Source organism: Desmodus rotundus, chromosome 6, assembly GCF_022682495.2.
Source record: "Desmodus rotundus isolate HL8 chromosome 6, HLdesRot8A.1, whole genome shotgun sequence".
In the NCBI taxonomy this organism is placed as follows: domain Eukaryota; kingdom Metazoa; phylum Chordata; class Mammalia; order Chiroptera; family Phyllostomidae; genus Desmodus; species Desmodus rotundus.
The window spans coordinates 29328094-29345846 of record NC_071392.1 but is presented as its reverse complement, the minus strand read 5'-3'; the positions used below and the strand labels follow the sequence as shown (position 1 = coordinate 29345846).

At 43.6% G+C, this 17753-nt stretch overlaps 2 protein-coding genes across 4 annotated transcripts in view; one reads left to right on the top strand and one right to left on the bottom strand.

Moving 5' to 3' along the window:
- SGCE (sarcoglycan epsilon) overlaps positions 1-983 on the bottom strand; it is a 67390-nt gene extending 66407 nt beyond the window's left edge. For all 3 annotated transcript variants that reach the window (XM_053926430.1, XM_024577223.3, XM_024577225.3), the window contains exon 1: positions 791-983. In XM_053926430.1, the coding sequence (XP_053782405.1) occupies positions 791-899 (109 nt within the window). In that variant the 5' untranslated portion in view covers positions 900-983. The remainder of the gene's footprint in view (positions 1-790) is intronic.
- Positions 984-1163: 180 nt separating this feature from the next.
- Positions 1164-13407, top strand: PEG10 (paternally expressed 10). Its single transcript, XM_045185277.3, is given in 3 exon segments — positions 1164-1391; positions 7443-8608; positions 8611-13407. Coding segments are annotated over 3 exon segments (2340 nt in total). The 5' UTR covers positions 1164-1386; the 3' UTR covers positions 9780-13407.
- The last annotated feature ends 4346 nt before the right edge of the window (positions 13408-17753 follow it).

Here is a 17753-nt window from a genome sequence, read left to right as displayed (position 1 = left end):
ATTGGAGGCATCCACAGCTGTTTTTAATTGTTTTCGCCTTCTCGAAATAGTGCAGTTGGTGGGGCAAATGGTGCCGTTTGCAGCGTCTCTGGCCCCCCAGCCGGGTTAACCCTGACCTGAATGCCTGCTTAGTTCCAGCATTTCATGATTCCGCTTCCCTGCTCCTTAAAACCTAAGAAAAACGAAATATCCGCCGCCAAGAAATGCGCTTAGTAAGGCGGGGGGGGGGGGGGGCGGGGGAGGGAGGAATGTTTCAAATATACGTTTTTCTGTTCTCTTCGGATCAGATTCAAGAAAAGGAAAAAAAAAGGTGTGTTTGTGTAGAGGGGTTACGCATTTTTACATCCATTTCCTAAAGGCTCGCCCCTGGGCGGCAGAGCCCCAATAGAGGGCTAACGGGGCCCCCCAGAAAAAAATGGGCAAAAACTCCTAGCTCTCTGCTGCAGAGATCGGGAGAGGACCACCATCAATGATGGAGGTGGGGGTGGGAGTGGGGGGCACAGGGTTGGCAATGGAAATTGACGATTATCATTTCTGTGCTCTCTGGGCAGGGAGGGGCCTGCGGGGGCACAGAGAAAAAGAAAAGGCGATGGGTCAAACCTGAGAAACAACGCACAAGGACGGAAAGTGGAGTGCGGGTGTCCTGGAAGGGGGGTGCCGTGGGAACCTAGGCACCGAGAGGGGCTGACACCCAGAAAATGCACCCGGGGAACCCAAAACCTGGGCGGGGGATGGGGAGGTAGAGGCCTGTTGGCCTCAGTACCTCCCGTCGCGCGCGCGGACCACTAACCTGTCAGCAAGAAGGTGCCAGTGGTCGAGGGGCTCATCCTGCGTGTCCCCCAACCCTGTCCAGTCCAAGCACAAGGGTCGCCCTGCTCCCACCACCAGGGAAATTGCATTCTTGGCCTGGCTAGGCCGGCAGTCCTCGATTCTCCCCTCCCCTCCCTTTCTTCTTTCCTCCCAGCCTGGCCAGTTCAGCATCAGCATTCTGCACCCCCTCCTTAATCCCATACTCCCTCTAGCGGCGGGCCAGTGTAGCGAGACCATCGCCCCCACCCCCATCCCTCCCGCCCCCACACCCCCTCCGCCCCCTAACCGCAGAGCACGCTGGGATTTGGCGCCCCCCTCCTCTGTTCTGCCTATATAAGGCTCCCAGTCCGTGCTCGGAGTACACGCGCTTCAACTTCGGTTGGTGTGTGTCGAAGAAACCTGACTGCGACCTGGGAGAACAGCGGAGAGGGTCCACCGAACCTCGCGAAAGGTCCGCTGAGCGGGCTCGCAACCGGAGCCACTCCGGGTTGCGGAGCACCCAGCGGAGCCCACGCCTGGCACAGGTGTGGGACCCGGTCCTCCCTGTCTTCGCAGAGGAGTCCTCGCGTGGTGAGTATGCGGTGAGGACTTTTTTTTTTTTAGATCACATTCAATCCCTGTTCTTATTGGGAACTGCAGGAGATGGAGTAGCACTCTGAATATCTCCATGCAAACCTTGTCACGCCTTCATGGCTGTACCCCAAACCAGAGTGGTGAAACCAAGCCTTCAGGGCTTTGATTTCCAGGACCGAAGTCCAGATACGGGTAATGGACAGAAATGAGCTGCGGACAGACATGAGCTGCAGACAGACATTAGCTACGGTCCAATTTGGACTTTGCTCTTCCAATGCGCTACACAGTGATACGCGCTACAAACTAATTGGCGCTTCATGCACTACAGACTGATAAGCGCTTCGATTGCGCTACAAACTGATAAGCGCTTCAATTGCGCTACAGACTGATGGGTGCTCCAGTTCGCTACAGACGAATAGGACCTGCAGCGATATGAGCTGCAGACTGATTTGCGCTTTAAATGAGCTATAAAATCTGAGCTGCAGATTAGCGCTACGAAAAAGAAATAATTGCACTAAAACAGCGCTTCATTCCGCTACCCTGCACAGGAACTGCAGAGGTATATGAGCGGTAGAACAATTTATACCCTCAAATGTGCTACAAAGTAGTAACAGCTGCAGAGTTATCTAAGCTGCACTGTTGGACGCTACAAAGAAAAGAGCTGTAGAGGGATATGAGCTGCAGAGTAAAAATTACTCTAGTCTTCTTAGCGTGGGGACCCCACCCTTTGTCTCTAACATACCTTTTTTGGAATGGCTCCCACTATGTTTTTCTGCAGGACGGTTCGCTGCATGCTGGTGGTGGTAGACAAAATGGAGCCTCAGGCAAAAATTAGTGTTTAATATTCTGCCCACACCATTCCTGCTATAGCAGTGGAGTGGAGGGGTCCTAACTTAAGTGTAAAAGAGAATATTTTGTTGGAAGCAGAGCGGACTGCTTTTCCTAGTTGGACTTGATTGAAGTGGCGGTATAGTTGTGGTGGCGCGAATCAGCGTCCAGCAACAGTTTGTGGGAACTGTTGGTTTGCTTGCATGGGGCTGGTGAGGGGGGGGGGGTGGATTGGATCTGGAGGGATTGCTCTTGTTGCATGAAATGAATCTGGCTGTTGGAAGCTGGTGGGAGGGGTATGGAGAGGGGGGGATCTTGGGAGAGGCATGCAGCCCGTCTCGGACCTGCCCCGCCCATTCTAGCATGCCTTCTCTGCAGTATCTGCTCACAGCGGGCTTAGCGCCTCCCAGCGCCTACTTAAAGCGCGCCTCCTCTGCAGCGCGCCTTCCCAGAACGCGCCTTCCCAGAGCGCGCCTTCCCAGAGCGCGCCTTCCTAGAGCGCGCCTTCCTCAAGCGCGCCTTCTAGACCCTGCCTCCCCAGACCCCGCCTCTTTCTGAGCCCGCCTCCCCCCGGGCGGCTCACTCAAACCCCGCCTCTCTCCGAGTCCGCCTCCCCCAAGGCTGTACCGCCAGACCCCGCCTCTTTCTGAGCCTGCCTCCTCTGAGGGGGCTCCCCCAGACCACGCCTGTCCAAAGCTTGGCCCCTCCCTGAGCCGGCCTCTTTTGAGTTGGCCCGCGGCCCCGCCCTACAAGAGCCTCACGCGCCTGCGCAGTATGAGCTCCCCCCCCCCCCCACCAGGACAACGTCTGTGCCTGCGGGCTTTCTCTGTGTCAGCCAGGCTGCACAGCCCCGCCCTCCTGCGGTTTCCCCGTGCTCCCGTTTTAGTTTCTGTCCTCGAAAATCTAATATAAGAATAATAAAGAACAATTAAAAACAATAATTATACCTAGAATTGACATGCACTTTGTATAAGTGCTTTGCATATGTTACATAGCATGATCCCACAATTTAAAATCCTGATAGTGGGTTGTAAAGGACGGTTTTAAACTGGCATGGCTAGCAAAACTCAAAAGGCAATCCGGCTAAATGTTTTTACTACAAATGAAAAATAGAACGTTTTAAATACTTTAACATTTAAGGTTGGTTTTGTGTGTGTGTATAACACTACTGGACCTTTATGGTGGTACCTATTGGAATTCCATGCCTTGGTGGATACAAAATAAGGAACAACTTGAACTGTTTCACAGGAGTTTTAAGTGGCTCATTGGTGCTGCTGGCTTGGCTTCTGAGCAAGGATGAGGTGTTTATCTGTGTGCTTATAAAGCTAATTTTTTTTTCCTTGGAACTCTAGGGTATTAGCCCTGGCTAATTTACCTACGTATTTATTAATTCTGCCTGGCATATGGCAGGCACTCATTAAATACATGTTAAATAACTAGAGTAAATTGTTTTATTCGGTGTTTTCCCTGGTGTCTGCAGGGTTTTTCTGGTGTCTTATTCCTGGCTCTTTCCCGTGGCGCATTGCTTGCCTTATCTCTCTCACATTTAACAGGATTTTTTTTTTTTTAAAAAAAGTATGAATGTTTACATTATAATAATGTAAGCTGTAACTTTAATACAAAACAACTAAATTTAAAATACTCAAAATAATTTAAATTTGGGGCAAGTGGATTATTTAATGGTACATAATTGTCATATTTAACATTTTTATAATTAACAATGTGGTTACATTTACAAAATATAAATTGAGGGTTTTAACTGGCATTATTAAACACCTTTATAAAACAAATTCATACTTTTCTGCCAGTGAGATGTACCATGTTTATGTTTCTAAATAAATGAAAAAATTCTAAAATGTAGTTTTATGTATTACAAACCATGAGCCAAATCTTTGTTGTGGGGAGCAGTTGGGGGCTATGGCTCCCCAAAATCTGCCACACCCCACTCCACCCCCCAACAAGTATACAAATGTGCTTATAATAACTACAGCTTTCAGTAAGTCCCCAGGCCTCTTTTACCCACCTTGGTACCCTGACCCACCCCCTCCTCTTGGAAATTTGCTATTTGCATTTTAAAGAAGTTCAAAACAGTGGTAAAAACGTGCATGTTCATGAACTTGCATTTTTTTAATTTTTAAAAAATTTTTATTGTTATTCAATTACAGTTGTATGCCTTTTCTCCTCATCCCTCCACCCCAATGAACTTGCATTTTACAAATAGTGCACATACTACTCACAAAGAAATTTGAACATTTGAAAATATAAAACAATTAAGAATTGCTTAACGAAACGTCGTTTCCTAATGGGACGTTTAATGTACAGCAGTTTTTGGCTACTATGGTTCTTTGGTGTGTTTGGGGAATAGAAATTTTTAGAGATCATCCTAATGAATCAAAGATTAAATAAATGTATGTATTTCATTTTTAAATAGACTAACACTGAACTCTTTTCCACATGTAAAAATGGCGTGACTTGGCTTTATGCTGGGTGTCCTTACAGGTTTTAGGAAAGAGGCCTCTTGACCCCCGCCTCCCCAATCCAGCCACTATTAAGGGGACATTTAAGGATCTATAGTTCTGTAATTTCAAATCCAGTCACAATGCTCCTGTTCCCTTGTTAACCTGTGCTCCAGTTGCTGTTAAAAATGTTTTAAAACTGCTTACAATAGTTAACCTGCCTGCCCACTACCCAGCACTTTTAATGGTTAAAGTACTGTGTGCTGGACATTTACCTCTTTTAGAACTTCAGAGTCCCACTCCAAAATTACAATTCCTACAGGTGGGGACCTGAGGCCTGATATTAATAAAGATCAGGGGTCTCAAACTGGTGATCTTGCTTGTAGGCCAAATGAGACCCTGAACGTGTTTGACCAGCACTGGATTTAAAAAACTTTAAAGAATTAAAAGAATTGAATGTATTTTGAGAGAGGGGGCATACATCCCCATATTGCATAGTTGCAGCCCCTCCCTGTTGTGTAAACTTAAGTCTCTTCTGTTTTATATTACTTTCCTGTCTACCAAAAGCATTTGAATTTTAAACCCTTATTGATATTGTTTGCCTAAACAATTCAGTGATTATTTGCTAATTTCTTGATGTGTTATTAATTTCTAACCTATCATTGTGTTTTGCAGATGATTAAAACAATCAGACCTGGGCCTCAATAAGGCCCACCCTACTGACTGTGATTGACATGTAGCTTAACCTTCCTGACCTGGGTCAGACGGCTGTACCAGGCTTTTTCAGAAGTCTTCTGTATTTTGAAAGTATTAATGTTTAGATGACAGAAATGGCATCTTGAGTCACCTGATCTGTGCTTATTAGGATTTTAATGGGACAGTAACACTCTTTATTCATTACATTTAATAAATAAACATTGCATTGTCTTGTGATTTTATGTTCTAAGTGTCACCAATAAAGTTGTTTTTAAGGAGTTGGAAATGAAACTAAATGTCAAACTATGTTGTATTGTATCTTCTAATTATTTCCTACACTTGAATAGTTTATCTTGAATGTCAATTATTCATTGTTTTTGTAGCCTAATTTATTAAAGTACTGGTCAATCAGTACTTTAAACAGAAAGTTTAAAGTATTAAGATACATGGTAAATGTATCCCTTAAGGATTCTGCTTGCTGTACAGCTACTCCTTGGAGAGTCCACACCAACACCACAGGTCATAAGGAAAGTAGCTGTGGGTAAGGGAACTGGGGCAAGGGAGGGTCCTGAAGGATTAGGAGGGGTTTTAGGAAGAAGGAAGGAAGGGGTATTTCTCTATAGCCAGGGACAGAGCTAAATATATTTGATTACCACCACCTTTTTTTTTTTAATACTTCTACCCTCCTATTATTTGAAATAGCTATTTTCGACCTAACTTCTCTGAATAATACGTGTTTATCTTTTTTGTTTTATTTTATGTAATTAATTTGGTATCCATTTTTACCTTTGTGGGCCAGAGAACAGGCCTGCCAAGTTAAAATTGAGTGAATAGGCAGTCTGCCTGCTTTATTCATGTTGTTTCTAAACTTTTGAGCACTTTCCTAGAGTTTTCCAAAAAGGAGAATCTGATGCTCATTAAAAAATATTGGAAAGTTCAAATAAATTGTACTTAAAAACATTTAACCCTGTATTCAGGAAGTAGATAGGCACTGTGTGGGGATTTCTTGTATGTGATTTATTGTCACTATACACAAATTAGGACACTTAATCTCTTCTCCCCCATACCCCCACCCCCACACTACTCACCTCTAGGAGTTCAGCCTCAATCCACTGTAAGTTACAAACTTTGGGGTGGGGCTGCATGGACAAATCTTGTTTATAAAGCAGGAGTTGCAAACTGGTGACCTACAGGTCAAATGGGACCCTGGATTTGTTTAATGCAGTATTAAAATATCTTTAGGTGGGAAATACATGCCCAAGTTGCCATAGTTGCAGCCCATCCCTGTTTTAATCCTAACCTCTTTACACACAAAGTTATTTTTCTGTTTTCTTCTTAATAACTATAATAGCCAAGTTATTGAAAACTCACAATGTTTTATCTGCATCATTTAATTAAATCTTATAAGTTTGAGATGCACTATTATTGGGCTTCTTCCAGTGTCCCGCTTTATATATATAGCCCAGCTTCTCCTAGGAGATAGCAACTACGTTTTGTTGATTGCCTCCATGATAAGGAGGAACACTGATACACATGTATTGCTGCTCAGTGCCATTTCTGTCCCATAGAGAATTCTCTTTGGGAAATCGAATTAAGGTCAGAAAAGTAATTTAGTCCCGTGGGTTTTGTGGCATTTTTTGTTTTGTTCTCCTTAGTGGCTGGAATATTATCTGTTATTCAGATAACTTCTTTGATAACAATTATCCTTTTGGCTTTATTTTGTGTAATTGATTTGGCAGCCATCTTTACCTTAAAAGCTTCTTGCCTGGCTCCCTGGATTCAAACTACTTGTTTGGACTGTCCCAGTACTTTTTTATAGTTGGTAGAGTTAAGCAGTGTACTGTTGATACAATTAGGTATTGTTGAGTCATAATGAACAGGTGACTTTTGACGAGGTAAACATTTGGACATCAAAAAGAGGGGGTGCTTTTTATTATCTGTTGTCTGCTTGTAAGACTTTGTTTATGAACTATTAAAGAGAGATACTTTAAATATATGTTTTAGTAGGTACTTTAAAGCTGAAATCTTTGTATTGTGCTGCTTCGACATGTTGAATTATGCTTTTATCCTCATTTACAGAAACAAAAAGCTTTTGAAAACAAAAAGAAGAAAGGGCGGAAGAGGAGGCCAAGATCCAGGCCTCCATCCCCACAGGCTTGAAGCAACACTTGGGAGGTCCCCTCCCACCCCAACTCTCACCCTGGGGCCCGACTGCCCACCACCTCCTCCTCCTCCTCCCCCCAACGACCCCACCTCCCCCCCAAACTGCTGCGAGTCAGACCAGTACATCCCCACTCTGGCTGAACGTGGGCGGGAGGATCTCTCTGAAGAGATCAACAACCTTAGAGAGAAGGTCATGAGGCAGTCCGAGGAGAACAACAACCTGCAGAACCAGGTGCAGAAGCTCACAGAGGAGAACTCAAACCTTCGAGAGCAAGTGGAGCCCACCCCCCAGGAAGAGGAGGATGACCTCGAGCTCCATGGCGCTGCAGCTGCTGCAGCCCCGCCCCCTCCCGAGGAGGAAGAGTGCCAAGAAGACCTTCCTGAAAAATTCGACGGCAACCCAGACATGCTGGCTCCTTTCATGTCCCAGTGCCAACTCTTCATGGAAAAGAGCACCAGAGATTTCTCAGCTGATCGTGTCCGCGTCTGCTTCGTGACAAGCATGATGACCGGCCGTGCTGCCCGCTGGGCATCCGCAAAGCTGGAGAGAGCTCATTACCTGATGCACAACTACCCAGCCTTCATGACCGAGATGAAGCACGTCTTTGAAGACCCCCAGAGGCGAGAGGCAGCCAAACGCAAGATCAGACGTCTGCGCCAAGGCATGGGGTCAGTCGTCGACTATTCCAATGCTTTCCAGATGATTGCCCAGGACCTGGATTGGAATGAACCAGCGCTGATTGACCAGTACCACGAGGGCCTCAGCGACCACATTCAGGCTGAGCTCTCTCGCCTTGAAGTTGCCAAGACGCTGTCTGCGCTGATAGGTCAGTGCATCCACATCGAGAGAAGGCTGGCCAGGGCGGCCGCGGCCCGCAAGCCACGCTCCCCTCCGCGTGCGCTGGTGCTGCCTCGCATCTCCAACCACCACCAGGTGGACCCCACCGAGCCTGTGGGAGGTGCGCGCATGCGCCTGAGCCAGGAAGAAAAAGAAAGACGCAGAAAGCTGAACCTCTGTCTCTACTGTGGGAATGGAGGTCACTACGCTGACAACTGTCCTGCCAAGGCCTCGAAGGCTTCGCCGGCGGGAAACTCCCCGGCCCCGCTGTAGAGGGACCTTCAGCGACCGGGCCGGAAATAATAAGGTCCCCACCAGATGATGCTTCATCTCACTTTCAAGTGATGCTCCAGATTCATCTTCCGGGCAGACACACCCTGTTCGTCCGAGCCATGATTGACTCTGGTGCCTCTGGCAACTTCATTGATCACGAATATGTTGCCCAGAATGCAATTCCTCTAAGAATCAAGGACTGGCCAATACTTGTGGAAGCGATTGATGGACGTCCCATAGCATCGGGCCCAGTTGTCCACGAAACCCATGACCTGGTAGTCGACTTGGGAGAACACCGTGAAGTGCTGTCATTCGATGTGACTCAGTCTCCATTCTTCCCCGTCGTCCTGGGGGTGCGCTGGCTGAGCACACATGATCCCAACATCACCTGGAGCACTCGGTCGATCGTCTTCGACTCTGAATACTGCCGATTCCACTGCCGGATGTATTCTCCAATCCCACCAGTTCTCCCTCCACCAGCACAGCCGTCCTTTTACTACCCAGTTGACGGATACAGAGTTTACCAACCAGTGAGGTATTACTATGTCCAGAATGTGTATACTCCAGTGGATGAAAACGTCTACCCAGATCACCGTCTGGTGGACCCCAACATAGAAATGATACCTGGAGCTCACAGTATTCCCAGCGGGCACGTGTACTCGCTGTCCGAGCCTGAAATGGCAGCTCTGCGTGATTTCGTGGCCAGGCATGTGAAAGATGGGCTGATTACTCCAACAGTCGCACCTAACGGAGCCCAAGTACTGCAAGTGAAAAGAGGATGGAAGCTGCAGGTTTCTTACGACTGCCGAGCTCCCAACAGTTTCACCATCCAGAATCAGTATCCTCGACTGTCGATTCCAAATTTGGATGACCAAGCTCACCTGGCAGCGTACACTGAATATGTACCTCAGATACCTGGATACCCCACGTACCCTGCATACGGCACCTACCCAACCTACCCGGTTGGATTTGCCTGGTACCCAGTGGGACGAGATGGACATGGACGCCCGCTCTATGTCCCTGTGATGATCACCTGGAATCCGCATTGGTACCGCCAGCCTCCGGTACCCCAGTACCCCCCACCGCAGCCGCCGCCGCCGCCTCCGCCGCCGCCGCCGCCGCCGTCTTACAGTCCCCTGTGAAAAACTGTCATGTCCTTTGGGATCTCTGCCCTCTAAATGTTCCTGTGCAGCTTCTCAATCTCTATCTTCAGGCCAGCCAGAGGTGCGGTCCTCTGAAACGGCTACAGGCCAGGGCCACCCTGGACTGGCACACAACCTAAAAGCACCAAAAGATCTCCACCATTTTCTGGGAATGACAGAAATTTGACCAACAATTTATCTCTGTTTTCCACCTTAACTGCCATGCTGAAATTCATAATAAGTGTACTTCCCAGTAAATCTTACAAGTCTGGATTATTATTTACAGAGAAGCTGATGCACACACAGGAGATGCTGTTTTCTGTATGGAGGGGGAGAGGAGGAGGAGGACATGACTTTTCTTGCAGTTGCAGTACTCACCTCTTTGGAGAACTGACGCCTTATTAAGGAAGCCACAGTTGGTGCAGTGTGAACTGGCTTCCATGATCTTTGTTGCTGTCCCTTAGAAACTTCACCATCTTCAAACTCCTCTTTCATGGTTCTGTTAATTCTCAAGGAGCAGCAGCCCAACCAGATCTCTCAGGATCAGGCAAAGTCCCTGCAACAGATGCACCTCATGCTTGAGAAGGAGGCACCCTTTCAGATAGACTCCTGTGTGCTGAGTGTACCTTCACATTCCTGGTGTGAATCACATGTACCCCAGAAATCTGGCTTTGTCACAACACCTTACCATCATGCCAGCACTGGCTTCCACAAAATGTTGGACCTGGTAACCAGAGACTGTTGGTGGCTCCAAGTGTGTTAGATGTTTGTGAAACCTGTCAATCATGAGGGCTAACAATTAGCAAATCAATTACTGGAAGTCTTAGGAGCATCTGCCCACATCTCTGCCTCTTTAGGCATCTGGGCATTTCATCATCGGGCCCCTCACTAAACTGTAGCATCAGGATGCCTAGGGAAGGGAAATGATTTTAGTACCCACACTGTTATGCCTGGAAGGGGTGTCTCTGAAGAAGAGAAATTGGGGTGCTGGATACTGTCTTGAGGATATGGACTTCTTCAGTGAGCTTCAAATCCAGCTGCCAATGAATGAAAGGCCTCAGAAGGCAACTCAAGTGACTCTGACTCAAAGCAGCAGACAACACAAGTGTTGTCTTCAGTCCAGTGAGATACCCTGGTGGCTCCTGGATGCTTTGTGTTAAGGCGGGATTGCCTGACTTCCTTCATCCTGGTCCCTTGCTCCTACCTTGAACTGTTTGTGTAACCTCCCTTTCTGTTTAATCCTTTACTACTGCCATTAACCCAGCTGCAGGATTTGTGTCATCCTGCCTGCCTGGTTGCTGAGACTCCATTCTGCTGCCACGCACAGAGAAAGAAGCAGGCTTCAAGGAGCTCGTGTTTCAACACACGATCCCCAATTGCCAAAACATGGTTTAGGCAGCAGAAAGCAACACGGTGTATATTTTAAATTGCCTATCAGGAAGAGGAGCTTAATGGTGAAGTTTCATTTTTCATCAACATTATCTTTCTACATCTTCACTATCATCTATACTTATTCTTGCATGTTTAAATACTTAAATGTTTTAGTTGTAGATTAGTGGTGTCCTTTAATAGTGTTTTAAAGTGGTGACTGCTCAAAAATTATTTCCATTGAACTACAGAGCACTATCCAATTCTTAGTGTGTTAGTGAAGCTAATTACAATTGGTAAGTGACGTAGTGTAAACTATCTCTTTACTGTGAACTTCTCTTACAAACACTGTGAATGAGAGGCTCCTCAGAACTGGAGTTTTGTATAATAGTTCATCTTGTTCATCTTCAATCTTTTCTTTTAGTATCATATGTAAGTTCAGTTTTATCAATTAGGCCTTTAAAAGTCACACCAAAAATATGCAAAAGTCAAAGAAGATACCCAATTGGCTTTTTAATCCAAAACGACTTTTTTTTTCCTTTTTCAATGGAATCAGGAAACGTGTCAGTCACTCATGTGTTCTAGAGTACGTGATTATTTTTTACACGGTGCATTTGTGCTTCTGGACTGTTTTGAAGCGTCACTTCGGTTTACCTCAGATACCAATCCATCCTCCATATATTTGAATTCAAGTTGTGCTGTGTCAAACTTACAGTTGTCAATTGATCTTCAAGCTGCAGGGGGCCTAGAAATGGGCTGGCATCTGCAGCCGCAGCGTGTGCACACGGACATTTGCCATCACTGCAAGCACATCTGGAGATGTTGGCCGGCGACAGCAGTCGGGGAGAGCACGGTGGTATGGGTGAACAGCCCGTGGGTGAAGTCCCTGACACAGACGGCTGTTTAGTAAAGCTTGTGCGAGATGTTTGGCAGTGTGCACTGTGCCCTATTGCTATCTGTAAATGTAGGTGTTAAGGATAAGTCATCTCAAATTGTTACACGGCATCAGAATTTTAAGTTTCCTTTTACTCAATTGATTCATTTTGTTGCTATTGATCAAATTTATGTTAATTGGATACTTAAAAAATTTTTGGCATTCCAACAGATGCCTTTATTCTTAAGAGAGGAAAGAGCAAAGTAATTAAATCTCTAAAGTTAGAAAGGGAGCAGAATAAAAACATAAAGGAGATAAATCAGTCAATATCAGAATTATGAAACAAAGCCAATAGTCAACCCTTTGAAAGAAATTGGCAGAATTGATTGACTTTTGGCCCAAATTGGCAGTGTTGATTTAAAAATCAAGGAAGAAGTGATGAGCTCCCATTTTTAGGCAAACATGGAGAGAACTAGCTAAGGTCATCATGCTAGGATATTGAAGAACTTGTTATATATCTCTGAAGGGTCGATTTAGTTTGAGCAATGAGGTATTTGTATTAGGTGCTGGAGTATGAAGAGTTAGTTTGATTAAATCATGGGAGGTGGAAAAGTGTACCAGCAGGTGCACGAAATAGGATGGGCACAGTGATTCTGTGCAGTCTGGATTTCTGTTTGAGTTTGCAGGTACCTCTTAGACTCCTGAATTGATCCAGTTGTCATCTACCACAGACGTCTAACATCAGATTGAATTCCATGGCTGGCAACAGAGAGCGCTGCTGGGAAAGACCTGGGCGGAAATGAAGGACCACCTGCAGAGATGAGAAGCTGGGTGGGAACCACCCGACATTGTCATCTAAAGAAAGAATGCACATCTTGTGGGACTGGAAGTTCTTTGTTGCTTCAGGTTGTAGAATGATAACAATTGGTCTGTGGAAAATTTTTGTTAATCAGTTTAAGTAATAGGGGATATAGATAAACATAAGTAATTTTAGGGGAGGGAGGGATTATTAAGTAGTCTTAAGTGGGTGGGATTAGTTAAGCAGCATGATTATATACTAGATATCTCTATAAGTAGATGCATATGCTTACTCGTGATCATTTACCTTGTGATTGCTACCCTTAATTTTTTTAATCAGACTTGGAGGGAACTGCAGGGAGACTGACCTGTTTAGGGTAACTTGAACATGGATAAAAACCTTAGTTGAAGAAAGTCAAAAGGTGACTGAATTGATCATTTAATAAAGGCTCTTTGCCCTGGGTATTAACTCCAGGGAACAAGATTGTGAGCAGTCTTTTAGAGAGTTACAGGGTGGATAGATACTCTTGGAGAAATTGTTACTGAAGTGACATTGATAATGATGAATTGTGATGAATATTCATGGAAGTTCTATGAAAATGATGAATGAGAAATGAAAATGATGAATGAGAAACGTTGCTCCCATCGGTGGCCCTCCTCTTTACCCCGACTCTTTTCTCTGCCCCTACACCTTCTACCTATATCTCTACCCTTTCCCATTATTATTGCTGTATTCTGTTTACTCTATATTTCTCTCAAATTACTAATATTGCATTGATGTTATAATAAATTCAATTAATAAAGATTTAGTGGTTAAGTGCAAATTGTGTCTTGATCATTTCAGCGTCCACCATGATCAAGGGAACAGGGTGGGGGAGTTGGGGTTGGGGAGTGGAGAGGTAAGGGAGTGGACAGGGTGGGGGCATGGATAGGGTGGGGGAGTGAACAGGAATAGGGAGTGGTAGAGGGGAGAGGGAAGGAATATGGAGGAATGAGGAGGGTGGTGCAATAGGGGAAGAGTCCAGAGGATGGGGTAGGGGATGGGAAGAAGGGGTGTGGAGTGTGGAGCTGGGGGCAAGTTTGGAAATGGAGCAGGGGTAGTGGACTAAAGAATACATTCATCAAGCAAGCCAGTATCAATTATCCAAATACTCCAGGAAGTTGACTAAATTATTGCAGTTGCAAAACTTGTGTAAAATGAAGTCACAATTAATAGTGACTGTTGACATAATACAAAAATTTAAAGCTGCAAAGCTTTAACACATAAAGCCACACAATATATTCTATTGACCTATACAAAATTTATGACCAATTTTACTTGGAATACTTGAGATTTATTAATTGAAAACATTAGTGAGGACAAAAAGACATACCAAATGAAGTCAGGTAGTGATGTTTTTTGACATCAGAGTGATTGAAAGTGATCTGAAAGTGACAAATGAGGTTTGGGAGGCACACATCCTATCAGATTTCCAAAATAATGACATTAGAGTTGTCTAATAATAAGTTGCATGTAGAAAACCTGATCTAACTTAATAGTGGTAACCATTTCAATACATACAAATCCAACCATTTTGCTGCACACCTTAAATTTAGACAGTGATGCATGTCAATTAGGTCCCAATAAAACAGGAAAAAAACCTAGCCATCTCATTCCCACCACACCAAAAAATAAAAATAAAAAAACCCCGAAAAGGGGACTCATTGACGTGTCAGTTTTGAAGAGTTGCTGGGTTCATGTGACATGGTGGTCGCATAAACACAGGGATTTACTGAGGATACATAGCACATGGTGACAAACTAAATGCAAAGATCTGCGGTAATATGGAAACAACTAAAAACTCCCCAGAAGCAGGGTGCCCTGAATAGTTGCCCATCTAGCCCAGAGTTCACAGGCGTCCATGGGGGACAGTGTGGTGGTTGGAACTGGAGAAACTGGGAGGGGTGCACAGTCAAATGACTATCAAATGCCTCTTTGGTGGGTTATTTATTTAAACAATGTGGTATAAAAGCTAGTAATCAAATCACTTGAAAGGAAATTGAAATATATCTATCCCTGTTTTTTATACCTAGACTCCTCCCCATCCTGACCCCTACTCCTCCCCATAAGTTACATGATTAAACAAAACTTAAGGGAAACAATAAAAGTTGCTGAGCCTCAAGACTATTACAAGGCCAGTACAGAACATTAAACTCAACTGTATACAGCAATGGTAATATTTGTTGAAACCCATACCAGTTTTATGAAAAACAGTGACTTCCCAGAGGGATATCAACAAGTCTATTTATAGCTGCAGAAATTGCTTCAAGAACCCCTTTTATCCAGTATAGTCCATGCCAGTCATTAATGAAAACAATTGTTAAAAACGAGGACCACACATATTAACTTAAAACACACAAATGTACATTCATTTGTCAATCTTGAAAGAGGCTTGTTTCACTGATTGGAGCTCTGAGTTCTGTTCTTGAATAAATTATATCAGTAACACAAAATAAGTAACACAACAATGAGAAAATACAGAACTTTTAAAAACACATAAAAGCAATTAGATATTAGTGAATCACTTTTGATCCTTACTCAAAAAATACACAAATGAATTCCAGATAAATCAAGAATTACAAGAAGAAAGAAGAGCTTAATGGTGAGGAGGGTAAACAGAGTATTCAGGGAATAATAATGGCAACCAAAACTAAGATGAATGCTTTTGAATTCATAAATAAGGTGCACAACGAGAGGGAGGAAATATTTGGGGCTTACCTATAAAATACGTGATAGCTAACTTATTACCCAAGCATCTAATATTTTCCTGGAGAAATTAAATATCCAACCCCCACTCTTTATTCCCTTTCTGGCTTCTTTGAATATATGTACAGAGAAATCCAGATGGAGAAATAATAAATGACAAATAATAAATAATAAATAGCTAGATAGCTAGATGACAGATGGATGGATGGATGGATAGATTCATGAATAAATGTGTGTTCAATTGCTTTCTTTAATGTGCCATAGATTAAGTAAATACCCAATCTTACACCCTTTATTCTTTTTCTGGCTTCTTTGAATATACGTAGAGATAAATCTGTACGGATAATTAAGTAATTAAATGAGTGAACAAGTAAATGGATAGATGGATGGACGAACAGAGGGATGAATGGATGGGTAAATGAATAAATGTGAATGTGTGTTAAACAACTATCAACTTATTCTAAAGTGCCAGACACTAGATCAGGTGTTGGGGCCTACAGTGCTGGGTGCAGACCGGACACTGAGATACCTAATGCAGTTGAAGGAGAGCACCCGATGACTCTCCAGCCAGGCACCCCAACCCACCATGGGTGCCCAAGTCATTTGGGAAGAGGCACTATGACATCATCATTTAGTATAGAAAAAGACTCTTAATTTTTGGCATCTGCTTTTTTCTAGAGTAAAAAGACATTCTTAAATGTTTATTTCTATTAGTATTTGAGAATCCAAAAGGATCAGTAGGAGAAAGAGAGACTAGATACAGAGGTGTCAAACTCATTTTCACCGGGGGCCACATCAGCCTTGTCGTTGCCTTCAAAGGGCCAAAATCATTTTAGGACTGTATAAATGTAACTACTCCTTTATTGTTAAGGCGTTGAAATTACATTCGGACCTTTGAAGGCAACCACGAGGCTGATGTGGCCCCCGGTGCAAATGAGTTTGACACCCTTGGACTAGATGGTTCTTCCCTCCCAAATTAACCTCCAAAGACACCCTTTTAGCACACTATGAAATTCCCTTATTCTATTCCCAGATAATCCCTACAGGTAGCTGACACATTACAGTAGGAATCCCACTTCCTGGTAACTCAAAATAATTCACAGAATGACATTTGACCCAAGACAATCTCTAAATAGAGCAAGTGAAACTCTGAAAAGTCATTAATTACTGTTTTATATCTGATCTTATAGTCCTTACATAAGCAAATCACTTAATTAAAATTATCATTTACATGACTTGTATCCTTGGCTAGTTCTCAAGGAGTCCATGTCACAAGCCAAGAAAGAAATAGGTAGATGCAGTATCCCAACACAGCCTCGCATGAAAATTCATTATAAATAAAATTCCTTTTTAAAAACAATGAAAAACATTCTTTCTTTTCCAAGAGTTTCCATCATTATTTATATCTTCTTTACATCAACCCGATGTTAGAATATGTCTAGTAAAATACCACCACATCCTACCTTCTTTTGCCTCAATTGATTTCAAAACTATGCATTGCTCATTTTTACAACTTTGAGTCACTGGAGTATCACCCCAACTTTTATTACTGACTGGAGTTATTAAGATTCATTGAAGTGGGGTGATGGTATTGTACAAGTTTTAGGACCAAAACATTGGAATATCAAATTACCCTGTCAGCCCCAAACTGAAATAATGCCCAATTCTGAGAACTAGATGTGAGCCTTGGTACTAAGTACTAAAGCCCAAGGTTGGATCTGGGAGAGTGTTCACTCATCTCTTCTCTTTGGAACCTATTTGAGAATAAACACAGGAAATTAGATGTGAATTAGTTTTTTTAAAATTATTTTTTAAATTGAGATAAAATTGACATTATATTAGTTTCAGGTATATGGCATAATGATTATATATGTATATTTATATATATGTTCACAATAAATCTAATTAACGTCCATTATCATTCATACTTACAATACTTTTTACTTGTGATGACAATTTTAAGGTTTAATTTCTTAGAAATTTTTAAGTATGGAATACAGTATTATTAGCTGTAGACATCATGCAGTATGTTAGAGCTGTAGGAGTTATTTATTTTATAACTGCCAGTCTGTACCTGTTGACCACTTCCACCCATTTTGCCCACTTGCCCCGCCCATGCCCTCACCTTTACTAACCGCCAATCTCTTCTCTGTACCTATGAGAATGTTTTATGATTTCGCTTAAGGCA